General features: G+C 45.6%; 2 protein-coding genes across 12 annotated transcripts in view; one reads left to right on the forward strand and one right to left on the reverse strand.

Moving 5' to 3' along the window:
* RFTN1 (raftlin, lipid raft linker 1) overlaps window positions 1-18,985 on the forward strand; it is a 202,431-nt gene extending 183,446 nt beyond the window's left edge. For all 3 annotated transcript variants that reach the window (XM_054483169.2, XM_054483168.2, XM_054483167.2), the window contains exons 8-10: window positions 7,954-8,057; window positions 11,394-11,475; window positions 17,593-18,985. In XM_054483169.2, coding sequence (XP_054339144.1) covers window positions 7,954-8,057; window positions 11,394-11,475; window positions 17,593-17,997 — 591 coding nt within the window. In that variant the 3' untranslated portion in view covers window positions 17,998-18,985. The remainder of the gene's footprint in view (window positions 1-7,953; window positions 8,058-11,393; window positions 11,476-17,592) is intronic.
* The window catches only part of OXNAD1 (oxidoreductase NAD binding domain containing 1), a 94,836-nt gene that overhangs the window by 15,495 nt on the left and 54,843 nt on the right, over window positions 1-24,498 (reverse strand). For 2 of the 9 annotated variants that reach the window (XR_008501720.2, XR_008501722.2), the window contains 2 exons: window positions 12,318-12,455; window positions 10,585-11,752 (listed from right to left, as the gene is read on the reverse strand). The exons of 3 other annotated variants lie outside the window; for them this stretch is intronic. The gene's annotated coding sequence lies outside the window, so the exon portion shown is untranslated. Of the gene's footprint in view, window positions 1-3,459; window positions 5,615-10,584; window positions 12,456-24,498 lie in introns of those variants that run through there. 4 more of the 9 variants (XR_008501721.2, XM_063661282.1, XM_063661283.1 and 1 more) reach the window with 4 other exon arrangements.

Here is a 24,498-nt window from a genome sequence, read left to right on the forward strand (position 1 = left end):
TATACTGGGCACACCTGGTGGATAATCCTGGATAAACTCAAGCTCAAGATCCTTAGCTTAATCATATCTGCCACATCCCTTTTACCATGCGAAGGAACATTTTCACAGGCTCCTGGGATTAGGATGTAGATATCTTTGGGGCCATTATTCTGTCTACCACAGGCTGTTTCATTTAGCTGCCTCCTGGACATTTCCATAGGTTCCTCAAACTCAGGGTGTCTAGAATAGAATTCATTCCCTCTCATGGTCCCTCTTCATCCTGTATGCCCCGGCTCAACACATGAGCAGCCATTGCCCAGTTCTCTGAGCTGTTGTCTGGGTGAAACATAACGTTAAATACAAACCCAGCACTGATGGGCACTTGAGTAGTTTCCAGTGTCTTGCTACTGCAGACAGCTCTCCAGTGAATAACTCTGTGCATTTCTCATTTTTTAATATGTAGGTTAAATTCCCATAGGTGAGATTGTTGGGTGAAAGGGAAAATGTGTTTGTAATTTTGAAAGATACTGTCAAATTGTTCTCCAGGAGGGTTGAATCAATGAGCCCTTCCACTAGCAATGTACAAGAACGCATGCTTCCCCACGGCCTTGGCAACAAAGCGGGCTGCCTAACTTTTGGGTTTTTACAAGTTCAGTAGGTGAAAAAATAGTATCTCAGGGTATTTTTTGTTGTTTTTTGTTTTGAGACAGTCTCGCTCTGTCGCCCAGGCTGGAGTGCAGTGGCACGATCTCGGCTCACTGCAGCTTCTGCCTCCCAGGTTTAAGCCATTCTCCTGCCTCAGCCTCCTGAGTAGCTGGGACTACAGGCATCCCCACCATGCCCCGCTAATTTTTTATATTTTTAGTAGAGATGGGGTTTCACCGTTAGCCCGGATGGTCTCGATCTCCTGACCTCGTGATCCATCCGCGTCGGCCTCCAAAAGTGCTGAGATTACAGGCGTGAGCCACTGCGCCCGGCCGGTAGTTTTAATTTGCATTTTCTCATGAGATTCTGCATTTCTCTCATGCACTTAGTGGGTGTTTGAATCTTTTGTGATCTCTCTTCATATCTTTGGCCCTTTTAAAATTTGGATTATTGGATTTTTTCTTTTCAATTTTTACAAGCCCTTTTTTTGTCTGTAATATGAGCTGCAAACATTTTTCCATTTTGTCATTTGTCTTTTATATCATATGAGTTTTTATGTAATCAAATTTGTCCATTTTTATTTTTTGGTTTCTGGATTCTAAGTTATTTAGAAAGGCCTTCCAGTGTTCCCTTTAAACATTAAAATAATAACATTTTATTAAATGAGGGGGATTGGACACAGGCATCTATTTCTTTTCTGAAAAATCCTCGTGAAATGAAACTAAAGGAATGACATAATTAGATAGATACAGGCAATTCTCATATTCTCAGATTCTGTATTTGCAAATTCATCTGCTTACTAAAATTTATTGTAATCCCAAAATCAATACAAATGGCATTTTGTGGCCATTTGCAAACATGTGCAGAACAGCAAAAATTTTGAGTTGCCTAATGTGCACTTTTCTAGCTGAGGTCAAACAAGGTAATATTGCGCCTGGTTTCAATGTTCATACTAAAAGCAAGTGTCCTTTTTGTGGTACACATAGTGCCACATTTTTCACATTTTTGTGCTTTTTGTTGGTGATTTAGCTGTTAAAAATAGCCCCTATGCATAGTGCTGAAGTAGTGTTGTCTAGTGTTCCTAAGTGCAGGAATGCTATGATGTGCTTTACAAAGCAAATACCAGTAAGCTTTGTTCAGGCATGAGTTATAGTGCTGTTGGCTGCAAGTTCAACGTTCATGAATCAACACTATCTATTAAACAAGGTTATATATTGATCAGTTTGCAAAACTGTTGTGACCAGAGGCTTCCAAGACCCTAACCCTATATTTCTCTTATGGGCAATGGTTCAATATTCACTAATGCACTGTTCACTTTACAGAACATAGCTACCAAGAATAATGAGGTTCAATTGTAGGTAGGTAGGTAGATAAATCGATGCCCACAAGAACAAAAAAGATTAGAAGAAGATAAAGTAGAAGATGAGTGATTTCAACAAATTTTTAGAAGATGGAAAGTAGATAGAGGAATCTAACTAATTTAGCAAAATGAAGGCTACAACCTGGACGAGAAGGGTGCCATTTGTTTCTTGCAGATCCCAAGAAATGCTCTGGTTTTCAAAGCATAAATCACCATGGGATGGGAGGTTGGGGGATGTGAACTGCAGAGCAGAAAACTAGGGCATTGGTTTAAAATCCTAACATGGCGTGGTAAGATCCCTAGTTCCCCATCTCTGTCACATGCAACCTGGGAACTGTAGAGATAATGTAGGTATCAGAAGAAACCATTTAAAGAGATAAAATAAATGTATCCATGAAGCAAAAACAAGATGCTGTAAAAAAAGAAGCAATCAAAAGATAAGAAAGGGCTTTTGAATCTTAAAAATAGGGCAGCAGAAAGTTTAAAAAACATAACAAGTTGGAAGACAAAATAAAGAAAATCTCTCAGAAAGCAAAATTAAAAGAGTAAGAAAACTGTGGGGGAAGGTAATAAAATTAAAACATTTATCACACATTTTGATTAATAGCAGGTCCAGAAAAAAAGAAGATAGAAAATGGAGGGGAGAAAAGTTATCAAAGGGGGGAAAAAGAACACTTTTCAGAACTGAAGGACAAGAATCTTCAGATTGCAAGGCCATCAGGTGAACAATCCTTTGAGTAAAAAAGACCCACACCAAAGCACGTTGTCATGAAATTCCGGAACTTCTAGGCGAGAAAAAAAAAAAAATCCTAAAAACTTTCAAAGCAATACAACAGGTTACAGTTAAAATATTAGTAATCAGAATAGATTATCTCAATAGCATTGCTGACATCTAGAAGCTACTAGAGGTACTTTCAAAATTTTGACGGATAAATCAATTTCAGCCCAGACTTCTGTACCTAAACTGTTAGTTAACACAAAGGCATTTTTAGAAATGCACGGATTCAGATGACTTCTAGGGCGTTGTTGCCTAGAGAGTCACTAGAGGATGTGCTCCTGCAAAATGAGAAGGAAACCAAAAAAAGAGAACATACCAGCCATAGACAGTAATTTACAAAGAACCCAGGCATGAAAAGCAGCTAGACCAGATTAGAGCAAAGGTCTCCAGTGGGGAAAAATGGAACTAATGTATTTAGGATCTTGGAATATTTATTGATGGGCATTAAATAGGGGTATTGCAACATGTGGGATAAATTAGTGATGGGTTCATGTACAACCAGGAAGATGAAAAAAATGGAGGTAATAATTAACTCCAGGAAAAACAGAGGGTTATATAAAAAAGAAGACATGGTCATAATGCATTATTTGACCCAGCATTGAGCAATATTTGCAAAACTGATAACACATTGACTTTTGATTTACTTTAAATTACAAAATAACCATTTGGAGCACAAAGAAAAAGGAAATAACAAATGTTTATGGGAGCACTAAACCTTTATTTCCCATGGTAGAAAATAAGGATACCTAAAATTGATAAGTAAAATAAGAGTAGTATAAGCACACCCTGCCAGTAATTTGTGGGCATTAGTGTTTTTGTAGCAATTTTACAAAAGACGCAGAAGTAGTTTTTGCAGGACTCTCCCTTACATACCCTAATTGGTGAAAGGCAAGGGATCAGTCCTGTGGATGTCAGGAATAGAGGCAAACTGTCCCCAGTCACTTTTTTCAGGTATGGAGACCACCCCAGAAGTGGTCTCAAGCACCTTTCAGACAAGGGAAATCAAATTCCTTTCTTCATTTACAATCATGTATAAAAAGCAAAATATTTTCTTTCAAACTCCTTTTCTCCCAGATTGCTTCCACAGGATGAAACACAGGAGAAAAGAAGAGCAAACTGACATTCAGAATGCAAACTTTCTCACTGGACCAATTTATGAATTCCTAATTATTTCTCTGCATAGAGGATCTTTAAAATCATCAAAAGACAAATACATTTCTTAGTAAACTCTACATTCTGTTGTCCTGATTTTTGGAGGGTAAAGAAAGGTTGTGTAGGATGTCTGTTTCTTTAGTTGATTTGCAATCACTGGAGAAATTATAGGGAACAAAGGAAAAAAGAGCCATAAATACAAATGAATTCCTTTTATACGAGTTGAAAAACCACAGGACATGCTCCATTTTTTAACACTCCAGGTGTGATCGGAGATTACGTATCCACCACAGGAGAGTGGAGAGTTAATTAAAATTTTTGCTCCTACTCAGAGAATGAAATGTCTTTTTGTTTGATAAGTAGGCTGGCTTTTGAGTGCTGTTGGTACTTTCTTCTCTCCTCACTGGAGTGTCACAAAAAAAAGCAGATCAAAGAGAGCCTTCCATCCGGATATGTTTCTTACCACCTTTCTTAGCTAATGGACTTAAAAGTGTCTTTCACTGACAGGCTCATCTCGTATTTTAGAAATGCCATCTCTTTACTATATTGATAAATATGCAAACGGGCTGTGATAGATGCTTACAGAAAATCACATTTAACATTAATTAAGCCAAGACCATCCCAAATAGTCGGAGTGGGAGAGTCTGGCAGAGTGCAACATCTCACCCCTACCATTTGTATTTTACTTGTCAACTCACCATGTGATGGCCAGAAATTAACACGTGAGACTGAACCTTCAGCTCTCTCAAGCAGGGTTGTTTTGTTGTGTTTTCCCTTTTGCTTTTGGTCTTTATGATTCTGTACCCTCTGGCTGACATCTCCTACCCTGAGGGGGAAAAAATGTTTGGGAGAAATCCTGCTGTTTTTTTTCTTTAAGAGAGTGACAAAATGAAATAAAACGGAGCAAAATAGAAGCAGCCGGTTTGCAGTCTGTCTAAGCAGGCGGGTCGGGCTGCAGCAGGGGTCGTTCATTGTCTCGCAGCTCTGGGTGCCCGCAGAGAAAACCTGGCCCGAGATGCAGCAACCAATAAAAGGACTCCATTCTGCCACTCAGGGCTTTGTGAGGCGCCAAAGCTTGTCCTGGTTGCCATGGCTACTGTCTGATTGTGGCGGGTTTGTCACAGTGCTTGATAAAGTGGGAAGGTTATTCTTGATAGGCCCAAGTAATCATAACCTCGCAAAGCTTGAGAGTGTGGATTTAAAATTGGTTTTCCTCCTCTCTTTAAACTGGGAATATGGGGATGGGGGCAGGGATTCTCAGGATAAAGCAGCCTCAGGGCTCCTTCAGCAGGTGGTGAGCGTGGCACCCAACAGGAGGAATACGGGCTGTGCTGGTCTGGAAGGGAGGTGTGCATGTGCCTAGAGGCCAGGCAGAAAGGATGGTCACAACTGCTGGGCCATCTCTGGCCTGATAGAGACTTCAGGGAAGGGACCAGAATGGCATTCTCTCCTGGCCCCTCCTGTAAACGGATTATTCTTGTACCTCTCTCCTTTCCTCCCTTCCCTCCTCCCTTCCCCCTTCCTTTACTAAGTTTCCTCTTTCCCTTTCTCCACTTCCACCCTGTCTCAGTCCACTTGTGCTGTTGTAACAGGATACCTGAAATCAGGCAATTTATAAAGGACAGACAGTTCTTGGCTCCTGGTCCTGAAGGCTGGGAAGTCCAAGGTCCAGCGCCTGGCATCGTGTGAGGGCCTTCTTGCTGCGTCATCCCAAGGCGGAAGGGCAGAGAAAAGGGGAGAGAGTAGGAGACTGAACTTGTAGCCTCAAGCCCTTTGCCTGAGTTTGCATTAACCCATTCACAAGAGTGGAGCCCTTCTGACCTAAACACTCCCACCAGGCCTCACCATTCAATGTCGTTGCATTGGGGATTAAGTTTTCAACACATGGAAACTTTTTGGGGCACACATTCAAACCTTAGCACTTTCCTTCTTTTCTCCCCTTGCTCCGTCCATTCCCTTGCAGTGCAGCAGAATTTCTAACAGAGCTGATCCTTTAAAACTATATTTTTTTTTTCTCATGAAGAATGATGGGAAAAGTTAGATTTGAGGCAACAGCTGATAGATTCTGGCCCCAGAATTACAGACTTTTCTTTTGTCAGGAGGGACCTACATGATTACCTAGGCGGTGGTTCTCAGACTTAGCTGCATCAGGACTACTGGGAAGGGCTTTTTAAAACACAGATTCCGGGGCCCTACTCCCAGAGTTCCTGATTCATCAGGTCTGGGATGGGGCCCTGAGAATCTGGGCTTCTAACAAGTCGCCAGGTGATGCTGATGCTGCCGGCTAGGGCCATTCTTTGGGAACCACTGACATAGGCCAGTACCCATTTTATACAGCGGAGGAAACTGAGGCTGCTGAGGGATAAATTAGTCGCAAGGGGTTCAGGTGACTTGATAGCCACTCTGGAACTGGTGTCCAGTTATAGAAACTTTAAAAGCCATTTGAAGAGACAGGGCAGGTAGGTTTTTCCTCCTCTCCCTTCCATCCCACTCGCCCAGGGCATCCAGATGAGCTGGTTTTGTTCCCAAAGGGCCTCCAGCAGGATAGCCACTCACCACGCGTAGCCACCTTCTGAGTGGAGCACTCCAGACCATGGTCATGCGCGCTGCCTCTGAGTTAAGCCGACCACAGACCTTGGCACTCTAGGCCCGGCTTTGCCTTCTAATTTTTGCCCCAGGAAGCCTGCTTTGACTGTGGCTGGGATCATTCCCACCTCTGCTGGCATTCAAAGTCCCATGGCCCTGCCAGAGAGCCCTTAGGTTTTTCAGTTCCTGGCATGTTTGTGCTGTTGCCTCTGCTAGCCTGTGAACTCCAGGGGCCAGGGCTGTGCCTTTGCACCCATCATGGCTCTAGAGTACCTGACAAATGAACTATGTGGGCATACAGGGTGGAAGGAATCTGGATACATGTTTGAGATTTTCGGAAGCCAACTACAAGAAGCCAAACTATGAGGGATGGGGAGTCTCTGTGTGTAACAGAGCAGGGGTGGGAACTACACTTTCAGTGTTAGTGAGGAACCTGGAGTAAGACATGAGGCCTGTTGCAGTGAGAACGCCTGCAGAGGTGGAAGCCAGTGCAGGGGCCTCACATCAGGGCTCTCTCCCTGTGCTAGCAGGGGGCTGAGGTTTTGTTTTGTTTTGTTTTGTTTGAGACGGGAGACTTGCTCTGTCACCCAGGCTGGAGTGCAGTGGCACGATCTCGGCTCACTGCAAGCTCCGCCTCCCGGGTTCACGCCATTCTCCTGCCTCAGCCTCCCAAGTAGCTGGGACTACAGGTGCCCGCCACCAGGCCTGGCTAATTTTTTTTGTATTTTTAGTAGAGATGGGGTTTCACTGTGTTAGCCAGGATGGTCTTGATCTCCTGACCTTGTGATCTGCCTGCCTCAGCCTCTCAAGGTGCTGGGATTACAGACGTGAGCCACAGCGCCTGGCAGGGGCTGAGTTTTTTAACTGAAAGACAAATGTTAGTTCCCCCAAATCCTAATTTGAAATAAAACATGGCAGCATTCATTTATCCCTGCAAGGCAGGGCACATAACACAGGCAAAGCAGCTTCTGCGTGTACACACACATGTGGATGTGCATGTGTGTGTTGCTACTGTGGCTGGACACAAACGACTTGATCATTTGTCAAATGTAAGTTAACTCCCCACAACACAATCTGAACTCATCCAGGGCAGCACATGTAGTTATATGCCCTGGATACCGCTCAGAGGCGAGACAATTATGCTTCATCAATGAAACTCACAGGAGGCTATTTGTCCAGACAAGAATCAAACAAAATTAATGGATTAATCTTTTGGCTCTAATTCCTTGTTGACATCACAGACTGAAATGGGGCCCAGAAAGAAATCCCATGTTGGCAGTTTGACTCCAAACTTTTAAAGTCTTCAGCAAGCATCAGAGCAGGAGCCTCTGAGCGGCTGGGCACCGCCACTTTTTTTCTGTTTTGCTGGATTGGCAGATTGAATAGTCCCCTCTCATTGCTTGGGAGTTGGCTTGTGGCAGCAGCAGCCCTAATGCTGGCCTTGTTCCCCCAGGGTGTCGAAGTGCAGACAGACTACGTGCCCCTGCTGAACTCGCTGGCGGCCTATGGCTGGCAGCTCACCTGTGTGCTACCAACTCCCGTCGTCAAGACTACCAGGTAACAATAACAGTAATCATTAGGATTCTATTGAACACTTACTCTGTGCTACTCACTGTTCCTAATGAGCACCTCATGTCTATAAATTATTTAATCCTGTGCAAGAGGCTGGTAGTTATGTAAACTCTCCCACTGGGAAGCAGCAGAGCCAGAATTTCGCATTCTTAACCACCATCACCCAGAGAACTCCCCTGCACCCCTCTTCCCACATGGGGGGCCCTGTGAGTCATTACTGCCCAGCATGTCAAAGATGAGCTGCTCAGACTGAGAGGGCTCAGAGCCTCCAATGCAAAAGAAATTCAGCACCTACTATGTGCCTTGTGCTAGGCTAGGTAGGCACTTTATATATAAAAATCTCAGTCCTCAAAAAGAAAAGAAAAATCCTATGAGGTAGAATTGTATTATTATTAAACCCATTATGCAGCTGAGGAAAGTGTGGCCAGGGAGGTTGAGGGACTTGCCCAAGATCAAGCACTGGTCACCAGCTCCACAAAGGGACTGTAAAGGCCTGCCTTTCAGGCCTTGGTGCGGCATTCCTTATAATTTCAGGTTCATGCTCATTTGTCCACTCTCAGCTCTGCTTACGCTCCCTTGAGCCCAGTCACACCAACCATAAAAGGCCCTCCATCTATATGTTAGGCTTACTATCCAAATTAGTCTTGCCCTGTGGGGTTATAAGCATGGATATGATTCCCATTTTGCAGATGAGGAAACTGAGGCTAGGGGAGGTTTGGTCACATACTTAAGGCTACCCAGCCAGTAAGTGGCAGAAACTGGGCCTAGAACCTCAGTCCGCAGAATCAGGCACTTTTCCTGGAGCAGCCCGTCTCTCTGCTGTGGCCCCCAGAGCTCCACCTTCCCCAAGCCCTGCTGCATATTCACCACTGCAGAGTGATGGACAGAATGGGGCAAGGCTGGCAACCAGGGTGATTGAGAGTACAGAATCATGGTGACAATTGATGTCTTTCCTAGTCCCTCCTCTAGCTCACCAGGATCCTCAGATTCCACATTAGGTCACGGTGGGTCAGTGCACCAGGGGGAGCCAGTCTGTGGCCACTTTTGAGCCCCTTGGCCACTGGAAACCACCATGTTCTTTCTCAGCCAAGACTTCGACAGGCACAGGGCAATGCAGTGGTGTAGAAAGAACCCTGGATTTGGGGCCTGAAGACTTGAACCCAAGTCTTCAGTCTGCCACTTACCAACTGTGTCATGTTGGTCAAGTGACATAGCTTCTCTGAGTCAGTTTCCTGGTCATTTTCCAGAGGACAAGACTCATAATGAGAATGTATTTGAATGTGAAGGCCCAGCTGGTTCTGAGGCATCTAAGCCCAGGGGCTACAGACAGGTCTCTCTGTCTCAGACCTTCACACCTGCTAAATAATCCTTTCTAATCCTCCACCTCCCTGTTCCTTAAATGACCACTTATGGTGGAATGGAGAGCGTGTGGAACTGGGCAGATCTGTGTTTGAATCCTCACTGTGTGATCTCCAGCCTGCTCTTGAGCTGAGCTTTTGTTTCCTTCTATAGAAGTGGTAGTTGGATTCCGTGGAGCATTGAGGTGAAGCTTAAATGAGCCATTATGTGTGAAATCACCCAGCCTAGCCGCTACACAAAATAGGTGCAGAACAAATATTAGTTCTCTTCCTCCTTTTTCTTACAGACTTTGTAGCTGAATGCAGTAACATGTAAAGATATTTACAAAACAGAGATTTAAGAAATGCAAATTAAAACCACAGTGAGATATAGCCTCACACTGATTGGGATGGCTATTATCAAAAAGACAAGGGTATAGAGAAAAGAGAACCCTTGTACACTCTTGGTGGGATTGTAAATTAATATAGCCATTATGGAAAATAGTACAGAGGTTTCTCAGAAAACTAAAGATAGACTTAGCACATGATCCAGCAAACCCACTTCTAGGTATATATCCAAAGAAACTGAAATCAGTATGCAGAAGAGGTATCTGCATTTCCATGATCCTTGCAGCATTATTCACAACAGCTAAGAAATGGAAACAACTTAGGTGTCCCTCATCAGATGGATGGATAAAGAAAATGTGATATATATATAAAATATATGTGTGTGTATATATATATATATATATACACACACACACACACACACACACACACAATGGAATACTATGCAGCCTTAAAAGTGGGGGTCGGGGACATTCTGTTATCTGTGACAAGGATGAGCCTGGAAGACATTATGTTAAGTGAAATAAGCCAGGCACAGAATGACATACCTTATAAATCTCTCTCATACGTGGAATCTAAAAAAGTTGAGTCATAGAAGCGGAGAGTAGAATGGTGTCTACCAGAGGCTGGGGAGTGAGGCGGATGGGCAAAGGAGAGATGTTGATCAAAGGGTACAAAGTTTCAGTTAGGAGGAATAAGCCTTGCTCATCTATTGCACAGAATGGTGACTATTATAAACAATAATGCCTTGTATAGTTTACAATTCCTAAAAGAGTAGCTTTTAAATGTTTTCACCACAAAAAATGCTAAGTATATGAGGTGATGGATTTGTTAAGTAGCCTGATTTAATCAGTCCACATTGTAAACATATATCAAAACATCACACTCTACCCCATAAATATACAATTATTATTTGTAAATTAAAAATAAAATACAAAATTATCAGAAGGGTGGAAGCAGGGGAAAAAAAAACGGTGATCTTCTTTACAATACTTCTATCATCTCTAGAGGCAGCTCCAGGTCCTGCCTTCCTGGGAAGAGAGTATTCACTGTATTATAAGATATGAGTCGCCCCTCCCTCGCCTGTTTTGTTCATGTGAGCCAGAGCTGGTTAACAGGCACTGCCTTGCAGGGCCTGCCTGGTGCTGCGCAGTCTTTGGTGTGCCTGCAGAAGCCATGCATGGCTGAGACCCTGGGTGCAGCCATGACCTTTGTCCACTGTCCTGTAGCAGCTGGAGGGCTGAGCTCATCACGCAGGTCCTTATCTACCTGGTCATCATAACCAGAGACAGATTTGGAAGAGGCCCCTGCCCCTTTGAGATCCACTAAAGCAGCCAGTGTGTCCTCATTTGGCCAAGATGCTGTTACTTCCCATTAAGGGAATGGGCGTGTCCAGCTAGGAAGCTGACTTTGTAGGGATACCCAAAAAGCTTTTGTTGGGCATCTGAGGTAGCCCCTTGGAAGCAAGGTTGGATGGCCTGGGAGCGGAAGAGTAGAGCAGGCGCCTCTTGACTTCTAACCTGTCATAATCTTGTGGGTGGTCTGCTTTGATGAAATTAGGGATGGCAACATCTGCGTCAGGTTTTGGGTTCCTCTAAGGCATAAAGTGGCTCATTCTCAGCTCCGTGTGTTACAGTGAGGGGAGTGTATCCACCAAGCAGATTGTCTTTCTTCAGAGACCGTGTCTACCTCAGAAAATCAAGAAGAAGGAATCGAAGGTAAGAGACTTTGATGGCCTTCCTAGGTTTTCCTCAGCAGGGCTTCATCTTCAGTGGATTTTCTGCAGCATTTGAGGGGGCAGCCTGCTCCAGCTTCCAAGGGCTCACAGAGCCCAAAGAACACCTGAGCCCCTGGCAACCCGAATCACATCTCAGCCTGCTAAAACGGGATAGCTGAGGGGACTGGAGGGCCTTGTCTGCCATTGTCCTGCTGGGCAGGCCAGAAGGATGGAGGAGAGAGGCTCTTCTGGAGGCTCCAGCCTGCCAGATATTCCCACTAGGATGAAAAGAAGGGCACGAAGTCAGCTGCAGCTTGACCATGGGGTGGGGATGGCTGGAGCTCATGGCCAGCTTCTTTGTGTCTTAATCTCATTATCAGCTAGTCGGAGTTCTGGCCTGCCCTGTTAAGATTCCTTAGGACATTAAAAGTGTGGAGATCTAAGCAGAGACCCTGCCAAAATCTCTTTATGACAGGCCTAGACCCAAAGGCCTCTGTGTGACAGCTGGTGATGCTAGCCGTAGCCTGTGGCAGCAAGTCCTCAGGCCAGGCTGTCCTCAGAGATCCCCAGGGCCCTTTTCCCCCTCTCTGGACTCTGAACTACCCTAGAAACAGTCACACAGAGACTGGCCTTCTCAGAGAGTCTTCTCTGTGATTCGTGAAGGTTGAGCACAAGGGTTGTTAGGAGGTGCGAGTGTCAGCAACCCTTGTGCCAGATGATTCTGATGCTTCCCACCCCGCCCTGAGCAGCCTGTGGTGCTTTTCCTTGAGGACATTTTCACCAGTTGCTGGGGAAGAGGCCAGCGAGTCGAGTGGACCCACCAAAGCCTGAGTCAGGCATCACCTGGATTCAGCTCACTGCACCTTCGATGGCTGAGGCCACATTCTCGGCAGGTCCTGCCTGACCTGCTCGGCTCCTCACTCTTGGCATCACTCCTGCATTCCTCACGCTTGGTTCCTCATGTTCTTTGGACACAGAGCCCTGGGAAGGAGCATCAAGTAAATGAACAGATTGGAGCAGCCCCTCACCAGCCAACAACTCCAGGGGGAGCCCACTTGTGGAAGGAGTGCCAAAGCAATGGTGACTTGAAGCCAGATGGGCTGGAGTGTGGAGGAAGGTCTTTCTCCAGGCTCTGAAGGTGTAATGTGACAGGTGATGGCACAATGGACCAGAAGGCAACTGCCAGCCCACCATCAACCACCAGGAGCAGGCAGCCACCAGCTGGAAGATGGATCAGCTGCAGAGCACTGTCAGTTTCAGCTCAGCCACAGGCTCACGGGAACTGCATGCATTCAGCAAGTGCCACATTCAACATGCAGCACGCACAGGGCCCCTGTCAGATGCTGACAGACACCCGCTGCAGCCTTACAGAGGGAGATGGTGCCACCTTTGCCTAACAGGTTCCTGGTGGTGGGGCACACAGATCCCAAAGGAGAGACATGTGGTTGGATGTTGGTGTGAAGGTCATGGCATCGCATGCAGGGGGACAAGTCAGTGGAAACTTGAGTCGGCAGGGAGATTTTAGAGGTAGATTTGTAAAAGCGGTTGTAATAAGGTAGAACTGACTTTCCTCAGGGAAAATTCAGAGAGGATGGGACCCACTGTTTTTTCAGTCAGTAAAAACTTCTAATCCCAAGCAGCTGTACTCATCTGGGTGGACTGCTTTCTCTTTCCAAGACTGTAGGTGACTGGTGTGGAGCACTTCTTCTACACAAGACCCTCTGGGTCACCTCACAGATGGGAGTCCTCCAGAGAGGGGGCTTCACAGCCAGACTCCTTGGAAGAATCTTCTGCACTGGGTGTCCCCTCCTCACTCCTCAGCTGACAAGGGTCAGCGACCTGCTCCCACAGGCCTGTGTTCCCTGGTGACCGAGAGTCACTCCATCTAGTCCTCATCATGCCTGAGCTCTTGCAGCCCGGATGTTGGGACCACCCCCACCCCCTGAAGCAGCTTTTCTCTTGGTTCTTTCCCACCTCATTCTCCTGGTTTCCCACTAAGTTCCTCAGGGTTCAGACCCAGCCCCATTTCTCCCTTCACTCTTGCCTCTTCCTTAGAAAATCTCCGTCACCACCTCTGTGCCAGTGACCATTCCGCCTGCATTTTCAGCCCTCACTGCACCCCGAGACTCCAGCTCCATCCATCCTGTGGCTCGAGCAAACCTATGACTCTCCCCCTCCCCATACCTCGCCCACCTGGCCAACCGCCACCCTATCTAGAGGAATGGCATCGCGCCTTAGGGGCTATCCCTGCTGACCCTCACCTCTCCTTCCCCTATATTCAATCTATCCTTAAGACCCATCTGTGTTAGGTCCCGGAGGCTCTGGAATCCCTCCACTTCTCTCTACCATCACTCGCCTCAGCTACTCCAGTCTCCTAATAATAGATATCCCCTTCAGATAGGTTCTCTATTCAGAGCCCAAGTGATCTGTTAAAAGGCAGCTTGAATCCTGTCATCCCACTGCTCAAAGGAGTTCTAGTTTTGTACGACTCTGAAGACAAAGATGGAAATCAGTACTGTGGCCCTCAAGGCCCCAAGGGATCTGGTCCCTCTTACCTCCTCTGCGAGTCTCCCATTCTCTGGCCTCCAGCTCCTCTATGGCCTCCAGTTCTTCTGTGTCCCCTCTGCCAAGGACATTCTCCTCCTTTCTAGCTCTACTCGAGCATCCTTTTCTCAGGACCAGTGCTGTCTCCTTTTATACCAAACCAGACTCCTTTGTACTACACTGGAAAAGAACCACGTTCTCTTCTCCTTCAGAGCTCTCCTCTGGGCTTTTAGTTATTTGTGATCATTATTTTATCCTTTCCAGGCAGAGTCAGACATAGTCTCCACAAAAGCAAAGACCTTTTTCCTGTGTTGTGTACCCAGTACCCAGATTTTAGTTGGTGCTCAACAGGTACTTGTTGAATCAATGAATGAGTAATCAACTTCTTAGCGAGGACGTACGTAGTATGTCTAGCATTAAAACTTAAGAAACTGCAAGATTGGCACACTGAGGATGTGGCATATTTAGTCCTCTTTTAATCAGCAACATGGATAGAATTTTCTAATCAAGACTTTTCAGCATTGGAAAGAAACCTCTGTGTACGTGCATGTGATTTTCAAGGCAAATATTAAACTCCTTCAAAGGGAGTAGGTGATTTCTACAATTCAGGGGAAGACTTCCTTCCAGCTAAACTACTTGAAGTGGACACATCATGGGCCATTTTTAAAATGTGCAAATTAAATCCATTGGCTCCTGCTGACATGGAACTCTGGACACACACTGCTGTAAAGTGAAGGATTTCTTTTTCTTTTAGACAGTTATTTCTGAATTGGACAGCTAATTGGATTTGGTGACACACCCAACTGCCACAGATGCTCTGGCTTGGGAAGGCCCCCAACTCAGTGCAGCCTGTTTTATCTGTGGCTTGCTGGTTAAGCTCAAAGACTCCCCCAGTCCTACTCAAAACATGGAGTCCACTCCCCAGGCTGGACTTGCCTGCCTTTAAATGGTGTGGATGTTAGAGCTCACCTCAGAGGCTCAACTGAAATCTGGCACAGTCCAGGCCTCCTCTTGCTTTCTGAGACGTCTCCTTTTTGAATTGTTGGGATCTGAAGCAGTTTTTGTTGTTTGTTTTCTACCATTTGTGTTCTCGTTTTGTATTATATCAGCAGATCAACAAGATGTGATCTTCTACAGGAAACTAGATATGGCCAGGCATCCAGAGGAAACTATGGAAGCTCTGTTATTTAGCAAGAGCAGCCCCTGAGAGAGTATCTGGGCTCATATTAGATGGAAGGTCTAGCACGTGGTGGAATTGTCTTTAGTTGTATACTGCGCAACAGCAGAGGGCGCTATTCCCATCAAATACAATATGAATGGGGCCCTGGAGGTGTGCACCACAGCCCTGGAGGTAGAGACAACCATTTTAGAGATGAATAACTTGAAACTCAGATTCATAACCTGCCTGAAGACTGACAGCTAACGAGTGCCAGCACTAGGATTTGAACCCATACTATAATGCTTTGACATTTTAGCACTTAAGGCCTCTTAGCCAAAACAATCACCACTTTTTTGGCAACAGTAAAACTTCCTCTGACTTCCCTGAGAGCCAACTGCCTCTCGGAGTACTGTATTACACAGGTAGGCTTCACTGGTCCTTTTCTAAAAACACGTAAAATGATATAAAATGTGAAGAGGCTCTGACTGTTTTGGAACATCCATTAAAAAAAAGGAGAGACTCTTACATTTGGGCTGGAATTAAAATGCAACGGCAGCTGCCTAACACAGGGCAGCAGTTACAAACCACGACACGGTGCCTGGAAACTATGGAGGCTTGGTGGAGGCAGCCACGGTCATGCTGAGGGCCAAAATCAGTGGCCTCCTCTGGTGGGTTTGGAGCCTCGAGATGCCTGCCTGGCAGGCTCGGCTGAAGTAGGAGGTGGGTCTGAGACACCACTTAGCCTACAGAGTGATTCCATTACTGGGATCCTCACAGTTTGGGTGGAAGAATCTCCACCCATCTCCTAGGGGGAAGTCTGTCAGCTACAGTATGAGACATTTCAAAAGAGGTCAAAGGAGAAACCCATCCAACGTTGTAAGTGAACTCATTTGGGGATTTTGGGGGATACAGCGTGAGAAACGACCAGATAAATGTTAAATCCTAACCTCAACATGTACTTCATTCATGTTTCTCTACTTTAATGGAACATCCCATTACCATTCTTATCTAAAAGGTGCTAAATCCAAGAATCCTATAATGTATTAAATCTCAGAATTCTGTGTTTAGGCAAATGTTTTATCTGAGGAAATAGATCTCTACCGTGGAAAACTACAAAAATGGCAGATTTTTAAACATTTACATAGCACATTTTTGGTTTTTCCTAGCAAAGCGCTCAGAATGATTTACAACATGCTAAAGCCTTAAGAAATCATCTCCCACTGATGGTGCAACTGCATTCCTGGGCTCCTCTCTCTAGCCCAGCAAGAAATCATAGGAACTGAGAGCTCCCTTTTTCTTTCAATTATATAACGTCTAAGATTTAAGTGCATATTTGGTGAAACCAGTGAGATGCAGCTGAAACACAAGGAAGTGGCCATGGTGGGAACTGAAAACTAAAACCTCATGTGCACTCTGGGCCACCGAGATGAGAAATTCAGATTGAGAAACTTGGCCAGTCAGTGGCGGAGCTGGGGCTCTCTCTCGGGTGGTCTTGCTCCAGAGATTTGATGAGACCCTGGTTGTTGCCCACCTCTATTACTGGCTGCGTAACCTTGGGACTCTGAGCCTCTGACTTCCCTGTCACACCAGGAAATGCTTGGTTGCAGGTTGGGCCCCCTAGGAAGCGGCCTCTGAGATTTGGAAATTTTTAGAGGGAGTTACCTTAAAACACTTGTACGGGAGCGGGCAGAGGGAGAATTTGGGCTGTGATGCGGTCACAATCCCCCAGGTTGGCTTGGAGCTGGGATGGCATTTGCGTTATCCCAAATTGGGATCAGGAAATGGGTTGTTGTATCCCACCTGGGGCAGTCATTGGTTGTAGGTTGCCCTGGTGTGTGACCTTCTGTGAGGTGGTGGTCAGCAAAGGGCTATCGGCCTAGCTGGGGAGCGGGCCCGCCAGTCCTGGAGGGGGGATCTGAGCGGTACAGCACAGTGTCTGCCCCATGTTCTGGGCCCTGCCTTAATCAGGAGACCTAGTGAGAGAATGCCAGCCCCGTGCCTGGTAATCCTCAGCCTGCTCAGAATGGAAATGAGTAGCTGCAGCTCTGGCTCTTATTGGGGGCAGGCCTCACATCTCCTCTCCATCCTGGCTCTCCAAATGATAAGACTTTAGGAGCCCTTTCCTATTTGGGCCTTTGGTATAGAGCCAGTCAAAAGAAATACTGCTCTGCCCCCACAGAACCTGAAATCTACATCTAAAATACACATCCTGGAAGGCATGGTGCAGGCTCTTGGGGTGGGTGTGATGTGATTGTGTGCGATTCAAGTTTGGTGCCTGTACGGCCTGGCTGGAGGATGCTGGGAATTTGTATGTCTCACTGAGACATGGTGTGGGTATGAATGCAAACAAGGCTTCGGGTGAAGCTCTGGGTTCCCGGAGGCTTGTTATTTATCCCCATCCTCTCTGATTTCTAGTTTCAGTGGCGATTCTCCAGAGAAGAAATGCACAACAGGCAGATGAGGAAATCGAAAGGTAAACTCAGTGCCAGAGACAAACAACAAGCAGAAGAAAATGAGAAGAATTTAGAAGACCAGTCTTCCAAAGCTGGAGACATGGGAAACTGTGTTTCGGGACAGCAGCAGGAGGGTGGAGTCTCCGAGGAGATGAAGGGCCCTGTCCAAGAGGACAAGGGAGAACAGCTGTCCCCTGGTGGCCGGCTGTGTGGGGTGGGTGTGGAGGGCGAGGCTGTGCAGAATGGTCCTGCCAGCCACAGCAAGGCCCTGATGGGGATTTGCACTGGGCACTCCAATCCTGGAGAGGATGCCAGGGACGGGGATGCTGAGGAAGTCAGAGAGCTTGGTACAGTTGAAGAAAACTGAGTCTCAGGCAATTTGTGCTAAAACTAGGTGAGCTGCCAAACCCAAGGCATCTTACCAACAGCTGGTTTGGGGGCTGGTTTCCCTGGTGTTGTGTGTTACCTACCCTTTGGCTTGGCTTGACCTCTCCTTGTGAGCTCACCTGAACCCTCCCAGGGCCAGGTTCCTGACAGTGTTGGTTTTTGCACATCCACTGGAAAGTTGTCATTAATGACCCAGTGTTAGAATGCAAGAGGTCAGGTTATTTCTTCTAGCCCTCATGGCTGAAGGCCCAGTCCTGGCTCCACCACTCCTCCAGCCGGAGGGTCTGGACCATCCAGTGCCTGTCCTCGCCACAGGGCCTCCAGGGAGCATTCGGGTCAAATCCATGGACACCCTGGGCTACAAACCAAGGCTGCTGTTCATCCCACATCGTGTGGGGCAGTGTCCATCCCCTGCAGCTACTTGGTGACTTAACAACTTCAGAAGCCCTGTCAGCTGCCCTCCTCCACCTAAACCCCTTCGACTCTTCTGCTTTGACAAAGAAAATAACATCGGGGAGGGGAGGTGCTCCGCCTCCCAGCTTTTCTCAAAATAGTCCTATAGATACTGGTAATCTGGAAATGAAGAAGTAATTCTGTGTCTGCACCTACTCTTGCAGAATGTTCAAGGAAGTATTCTGTGTTAGTATTAATGCCAAAAAGTTGTTTTTAAAGGTTTTGTACTCAGCACATCATACAAACACACATTACTTCTGTCATTTCAGGGCATTGGGACTGGCTGGCGCCCTTGTTATGTGCTATTTTAATCAGTGTAACATTGGTCAAGTTGTTACCCATGTATGCTGTGTTTATCATGTGTATATCGTCCAGAAAGTATTAAGGCTTTACGTAGATGCAACTGGCGAACCTTGGAGAGGGAATGCTGATTGTCTTGACCAAACCCACAGCCTGTCTCTTCTCTTGTTTAGTTACTTACGGCAATAAATCATCTATGAGTTAGTGCACCGTGAGGAGTGAGTGTTTATTGTGTCACTAGGAACAGTCCTGGCCTCGTGTCCAAAGGACGCCAGCCCACACCCCCCATTCACTCTTTATAAGTTTCTAACTCCTGGCAGCATGATGACGTGGTGGAGGAAGACAAAGTTCCCATGGAAAGCTGCAGAGCCAGCTAAGCTTGCTGTGCTTTCTCATCATTTGTAGAAAGAGATGGCAAGTGGAACTCAGATGCCACCAGGTAAGTAAGGGGTACAGCCACCTCCCATTTCTGGGATGGTGGAGACAAATACCTTTTTAAAATAAGCAAAAAATCTTTTACATCAATGTCTAACATTGTTTCCAAGCTTTTAAGTAAATTACGCAAGTTATTTCTGAATAACTTTTTAAATTATTATATTATTATATACATAATATATAATAACATAATATATATTACATTTATATAAGTACATATATACATATAGTACATATATAAAATATATATTATATATAATTATATAGTACTATAGTACATATATAATATATATTTTATAATAAAATTTATATTATATTATATTTTTATATATTATATATTTTATATAGATAATATATATTTTCTATAGTATATAGTATATTATATATTTTATATATTATTATATAATATATATTATAACTTTTTAAATCAGTAAATTAGTGAGGCAAGTCTTTTCCCTTTGCAAGTTTATTAAAATAAAACATTTGTAGGCCAGACGTGTTGGCTCATGCCTGTAATCCCAGCACTTTGGGAGGCTGACGCAGGCCGATCACCTGAGGTCAGGAGTTCAAGACCAGCCTGGCCAACGTGGTGAAACCCTGTCTCTACTAAAAATACAAAAATTAGCTGGGCGTGGTGGCGGGCACCTGTAATCTCAGCTACTCGGGAGGCTGAGGCAGGAGAATTGCTTGAACCTGGGAGGCAGAGGTTGCAGTGAGCCGAGATTGCACCACTGCACTCCAGTCTGGGCACAGAGCAAGACTCCATCTCAGAAAAAACAAAACAAAAAAACCCACAAACATTTGTAATATATTTTTATAGAGCAAAATGTAAAACCTTTGTACAGCCACATCATATAGCTTTTTCTTCTTGACAAACTCCTCACCCAACCCTCAGAGCTTAAAGAGGTTGAAGGCCCTGGTTCAAAGAGAAGACAACTATTTTTTAATGACATGTTCCACAACTAAGTCATTAATATCTATACAGCATTTTGATTTAATAAAAACATTATCTCTTGGCACATATCTTAAAGGATCATGATTTTAAAAATATATGCTAGTCAGCAACAGGCCAGGACAAAAACACCACACTCAACTTTGAAAAGCAAACGGTTCCAGGCTAGAGGGCCTTACATTGCTCAGCTTTGGGTACATTTTTCAATTAATTAATTGACATTTATGTTGGCTGTATTTGCTGTGGGGAAAAAAATTAAAGGTGACAATAATTTGAATTCCTCAAGAGAGTTTGGCCCTAGTGTCAGGCTAACAGTTCCTAAAGGTCTTGTTTCTTCTCCCTTGCTTCTCTACACCCTGCTGATTCTGGCAAAAATCAGTCTACAGTGTAGGGTGTTAAGTTAGCAGCAGCTTGAAATCACTGAGGAAGCTATACAAAATCCTGATGCCGGGACCCGCCCGCAGAGCTTGTGAATGAATGATCTGGGGAGTGGCGTGGGCATCAGGATTTTTAAAAGTTCCCGGAGGACTCTAAGGTGCAGCCAAAGTTGAATACCACTGGCCACAGGGTCTCTGTCAGTTGAAACACAGCTTGTTCCTTGTGAAATAAAATGCTTTCTACAAGTGATAAATAATCAAGGCCCTAAAATCCATTCTCAACATCCTGCATGTACATTTGAAGTGGAGGCATTTCTGAAGGAAATGTTAGTTTCCTGTGATTGCCAATAGGGTAAAAAGCCATCATTTGCATTGACCAGGTCCCACGGACAGTAAAAGCCACAAAAACATACAGTGTTTGGCATGAGGAAGCTTGTGCACTTGGCAGTTAAGTCTGTGAGGCTGCAGCTGTCACAGTGGGTTTGCAAGGGAGTCCTGCAAACCCACTGTGATCAGGTGGTTATCAGGTGATTGAAATGAGGCATTCCTACGATGTTGTGGCTGAATCCAGATTCTTTCACTGGGAAGCTGTTTTCAACTACTTCACTTGCAGAGGCTCAGGAGAGGGTAATGGGTAAAGTTTAGCACCACTGGCAGGGCAATGATGGGAGGAAGAAGAATTCTTTTCTAATCTGCTTAAAGGAAGGGCAGGTGCTCTGAAGTGCATACAGCCACAAGGTCAAAATACTGACATGTGGAAAGCCTGAGGAAACCTATGTTAATGAAGTAGTAACACTGTTTTGGGCTTGGTGTAGTGGAAAAGCCCAGCTGGGCTTTGGAATCAGACAGAGCTGGTGAGGATGCTAACTAGACCCAGTCTACATGTGTAACCTCCCCAGTTTCTTCACAGCTCTGGGCATCAATCACCTCAAGTGTGAAATGGGGTGAAACGGCACCCACCTCTTTGGATTTTTGTGAGGATTAATAAGATGTGAATAAAGTGCTTGGTCCATGGTAAGCACTCTGTGGGTAGCAGTTAATCACATGCTGATAGGTAATCAATGTGGCAGATACTGTTAGTGCCCACCCAATATCCATGGAAGTATATCCTCTACTCCCCAGCTTCTCTTGCAGTTTGGGGCCATGAGACTGATTCTGGCAATGAGACAGGAGAAGGTCTGACAAAAGCGTCAGGGACTCCCAGCCCTTCATCTCCCAGCCTTCAAGATGGACCATGAGGCTGGGTGTGGTGGCTCACGCCTATAGTCCCAGCACTTTGGGAGGCTGAGACACAAGGATCGCTTGAGCTCAGGAGTCTGAGACCAGCCTGGGCAACATAGCAAGAACTTGCCTCTACAAAAAAAAAAAAAAAAAAAAAAAAAAAATCCGCTGGGTGTGGTGGTACATGTACCAGCTACTTGGGAGGCTAAAGTGAGAGAATTGCTTGAGCCCAGGAGGTCGAGGCTGCAGTGAGCTGTGGTCACACTACTGCACTCCAGCCTGGATGAGAACAAGACCCTGTCAAAAAAAAGATGGATCTTGATATGGGCGTTAAATAAACCTTTGCTAAGGTGAGCCACTAAGATTTTGAGATTTATTGGCTACTGAAGCGTAGTATATCCCATCTTAACAGAAATACTGTAATAATATTTATAAAGTCTTAAATTATTTATCAATGGTTTATAAGTAACAAAAAGGTAAACATTAGTCAAATGCCTGTCTGAATTTTTCAGATCTCCAGGTTGACCATGCTTCACTAGAGTTGCTGATGCTTGATGGGAGCAGCTTCCAAAAACATTAGCAGGAGGCATTCTAATTTATTTCTTATGAAGCACATTTTATCAGTACTCTAAACATATTCATCATGGCCCTCTCTAAACCACAAAATCTTTCAGGAATAGCTCTCAGGTGTGGACAGTGCTTATTAGTAGGAATAGGTTGACCCAAAACTCACGACTCGTGCAACCCACTCTAGCTGAGCTCCTAGCTGGCACAGGGGCACTGTGCTGCAGGGAGCACACAGTCTGGGCTCTGTCCTGCTAGGGCTCACAGCAGCCTAAGATTGAAGATCAAGTCTTGAAAGGACTGGCAAGACGGGAAGGGTGAGGATGACTGGTGTGTGTGGCCAGGAGAAGCTCGGCACTGACTCCCAGTTGTTGCTACAGATCTTGTTTCCAAGAGCCCTGCTGGAAGTGCTGGAGGCCAACTGCGTGAGTAGTGCAGGGTGGGCCCCTGGTGATTAGTGCTCTGCCTGCACTATGACCCGCCAAAACCACTGATGCAGCTTCCCAGGAGAGGCTGGGTTTCCTGTACCTGGCTCCTAGAGTTTTGAACAGGGAAGTGTGTGGACATGAGATCTAAGGACAAGACCCAGTGAGCCTTTGGCTGGGTTTCTGAGGCAGCTGTTGCCAGAGAAGGAGGCAAAGTGATGTTCACCACAGGTTCCTGTTGATAACAATCATTTCAGTGGCTAGACTAAGAAAATGAACCCTGGCTGCAAACGAATGGCTCTCTGAACCTGGCTGGTGCTTGCTTCCCCAGCCCTTGCAAAACAGCGGCATGTCCCTCCAGCAGAGAAAGCCAGGCTACGGGAGAGACCTGTGCATTTACATGGGCATGAGGGGATCAAATGATTTGTTAAACAGATACATTTTAAAATTCCTACACAACTGTGCTAGGTGCTGAGAAGACAGCAATGCAGAAGGGCCTCATGAACCATGGTAAGGATTCTGGTCCTTGCTGTAAGGGTTAATAGGGGGCCACTGATCAGTTTTAAGCAGGGAAATGACATCAGATTTGCATTTTTTAAAACATCTTTCTGGCTGCTGAATGAGGAAAATGCAGGGATCCCAGAGATGCTGCAGAGGCCAGTGCTTTAGTCCAGGTGGGGGCTGCTGGCTTGAATCTTAGCAAAGAAGGGGACAGATTTGAGAGTTATTCAGAAGCAAAAGTGACTGGATTTTGCAAATGACTGGAGAATGAGGGAGGTATTGAAGCTACCATCCCTGTCCTTATCAAAGGCATTTCCTCAGAGTAATAAATACTCCAGTGATATTGCCTGGAACTTTTCCAGAACCTCTTGCATGGATTAGTTTTCAGAGTTTGACACATTCAACATTAGACAAAGTCACTAAAAGTGAAGTCTTTATACCTTTCTTAAGACCCAAATAGGCCAGGTCAAGAGTTCAAGACCAGCCTGGCCAACATGGCAAAACCCCATCTCTATTAAAAATACGAAAATTAGGCATGGTGGCACGTGCCTGTAATCCCAGCTACTCGGGAGGCTGAAGCAGGAGAATCACTTGAACCTGGGAGGCAGAAGTTGCACTGAGCCGAGATCATGCCACTGAACTCCACCCTGGGTGACAGAGCAAGACTCCGTCTTGAAAAAAATATATAATAATTTTTAAAAAAGACCCAAAGAACTACGTCTTTCTTTTTGGGAGGGAGGGAGTTGTGTGGCAACAGAAAGCAGCAGCTCTTGGGGAGGTGCCATGGTATGCATGTGGGAGTGCAAAGGGAACTGTCTGTCTGTCTTGGGTCTGACGGGCAGAGTGGGAATTCTCCCAAATGATTTCTTTTTTTTTTTTTTTAGACTGAGTTTCGCTCTTGTTGCCCAGGCTGGAGTGCAGTGGCACAATTTCGGCTCACCACAACCTCCACCTCCCAGGTTCAAGCGATTCTCTTGCCTCAGCTCCCGAGTAGCTGGGATTACAGGCATGCACCACCATGCCCGGCTAATTTTTACATTATTAGTAAAGACGGGGTTTCTCCATGTTGGTCAGGCTGGTCTTGAACTCCCAGCCTCAGGTGATTTGCCCACCTTGGCCTCCCAAAGTGCTGAGATTACAGGCATGAGCCACCGCGCCCAGCCCCAAATGATTTCTAATGGTAATGTTGGCAATTCTAGCAAAGCCCTGAGCCAGCAATTGGTGGAGAACCACCCTGGTTGTCAACTGTAGGG

The sequence above is a fragment of the Pongo pygmaeus genome, chromosome 2 (assembly GCF_028885625.2).
Source record: "Pongo pygmaeus isolate AG05252 chromosome 2, NHGRI_mPonPyg2-v2.0_pri, whole genome shotgun sequence".
Taxonomy (NCBI): Eukaryota; Metazoa; Chordata; class Mammalia; order Primates; family Hominidae; genus Pongo; species Pongo pygmaeus.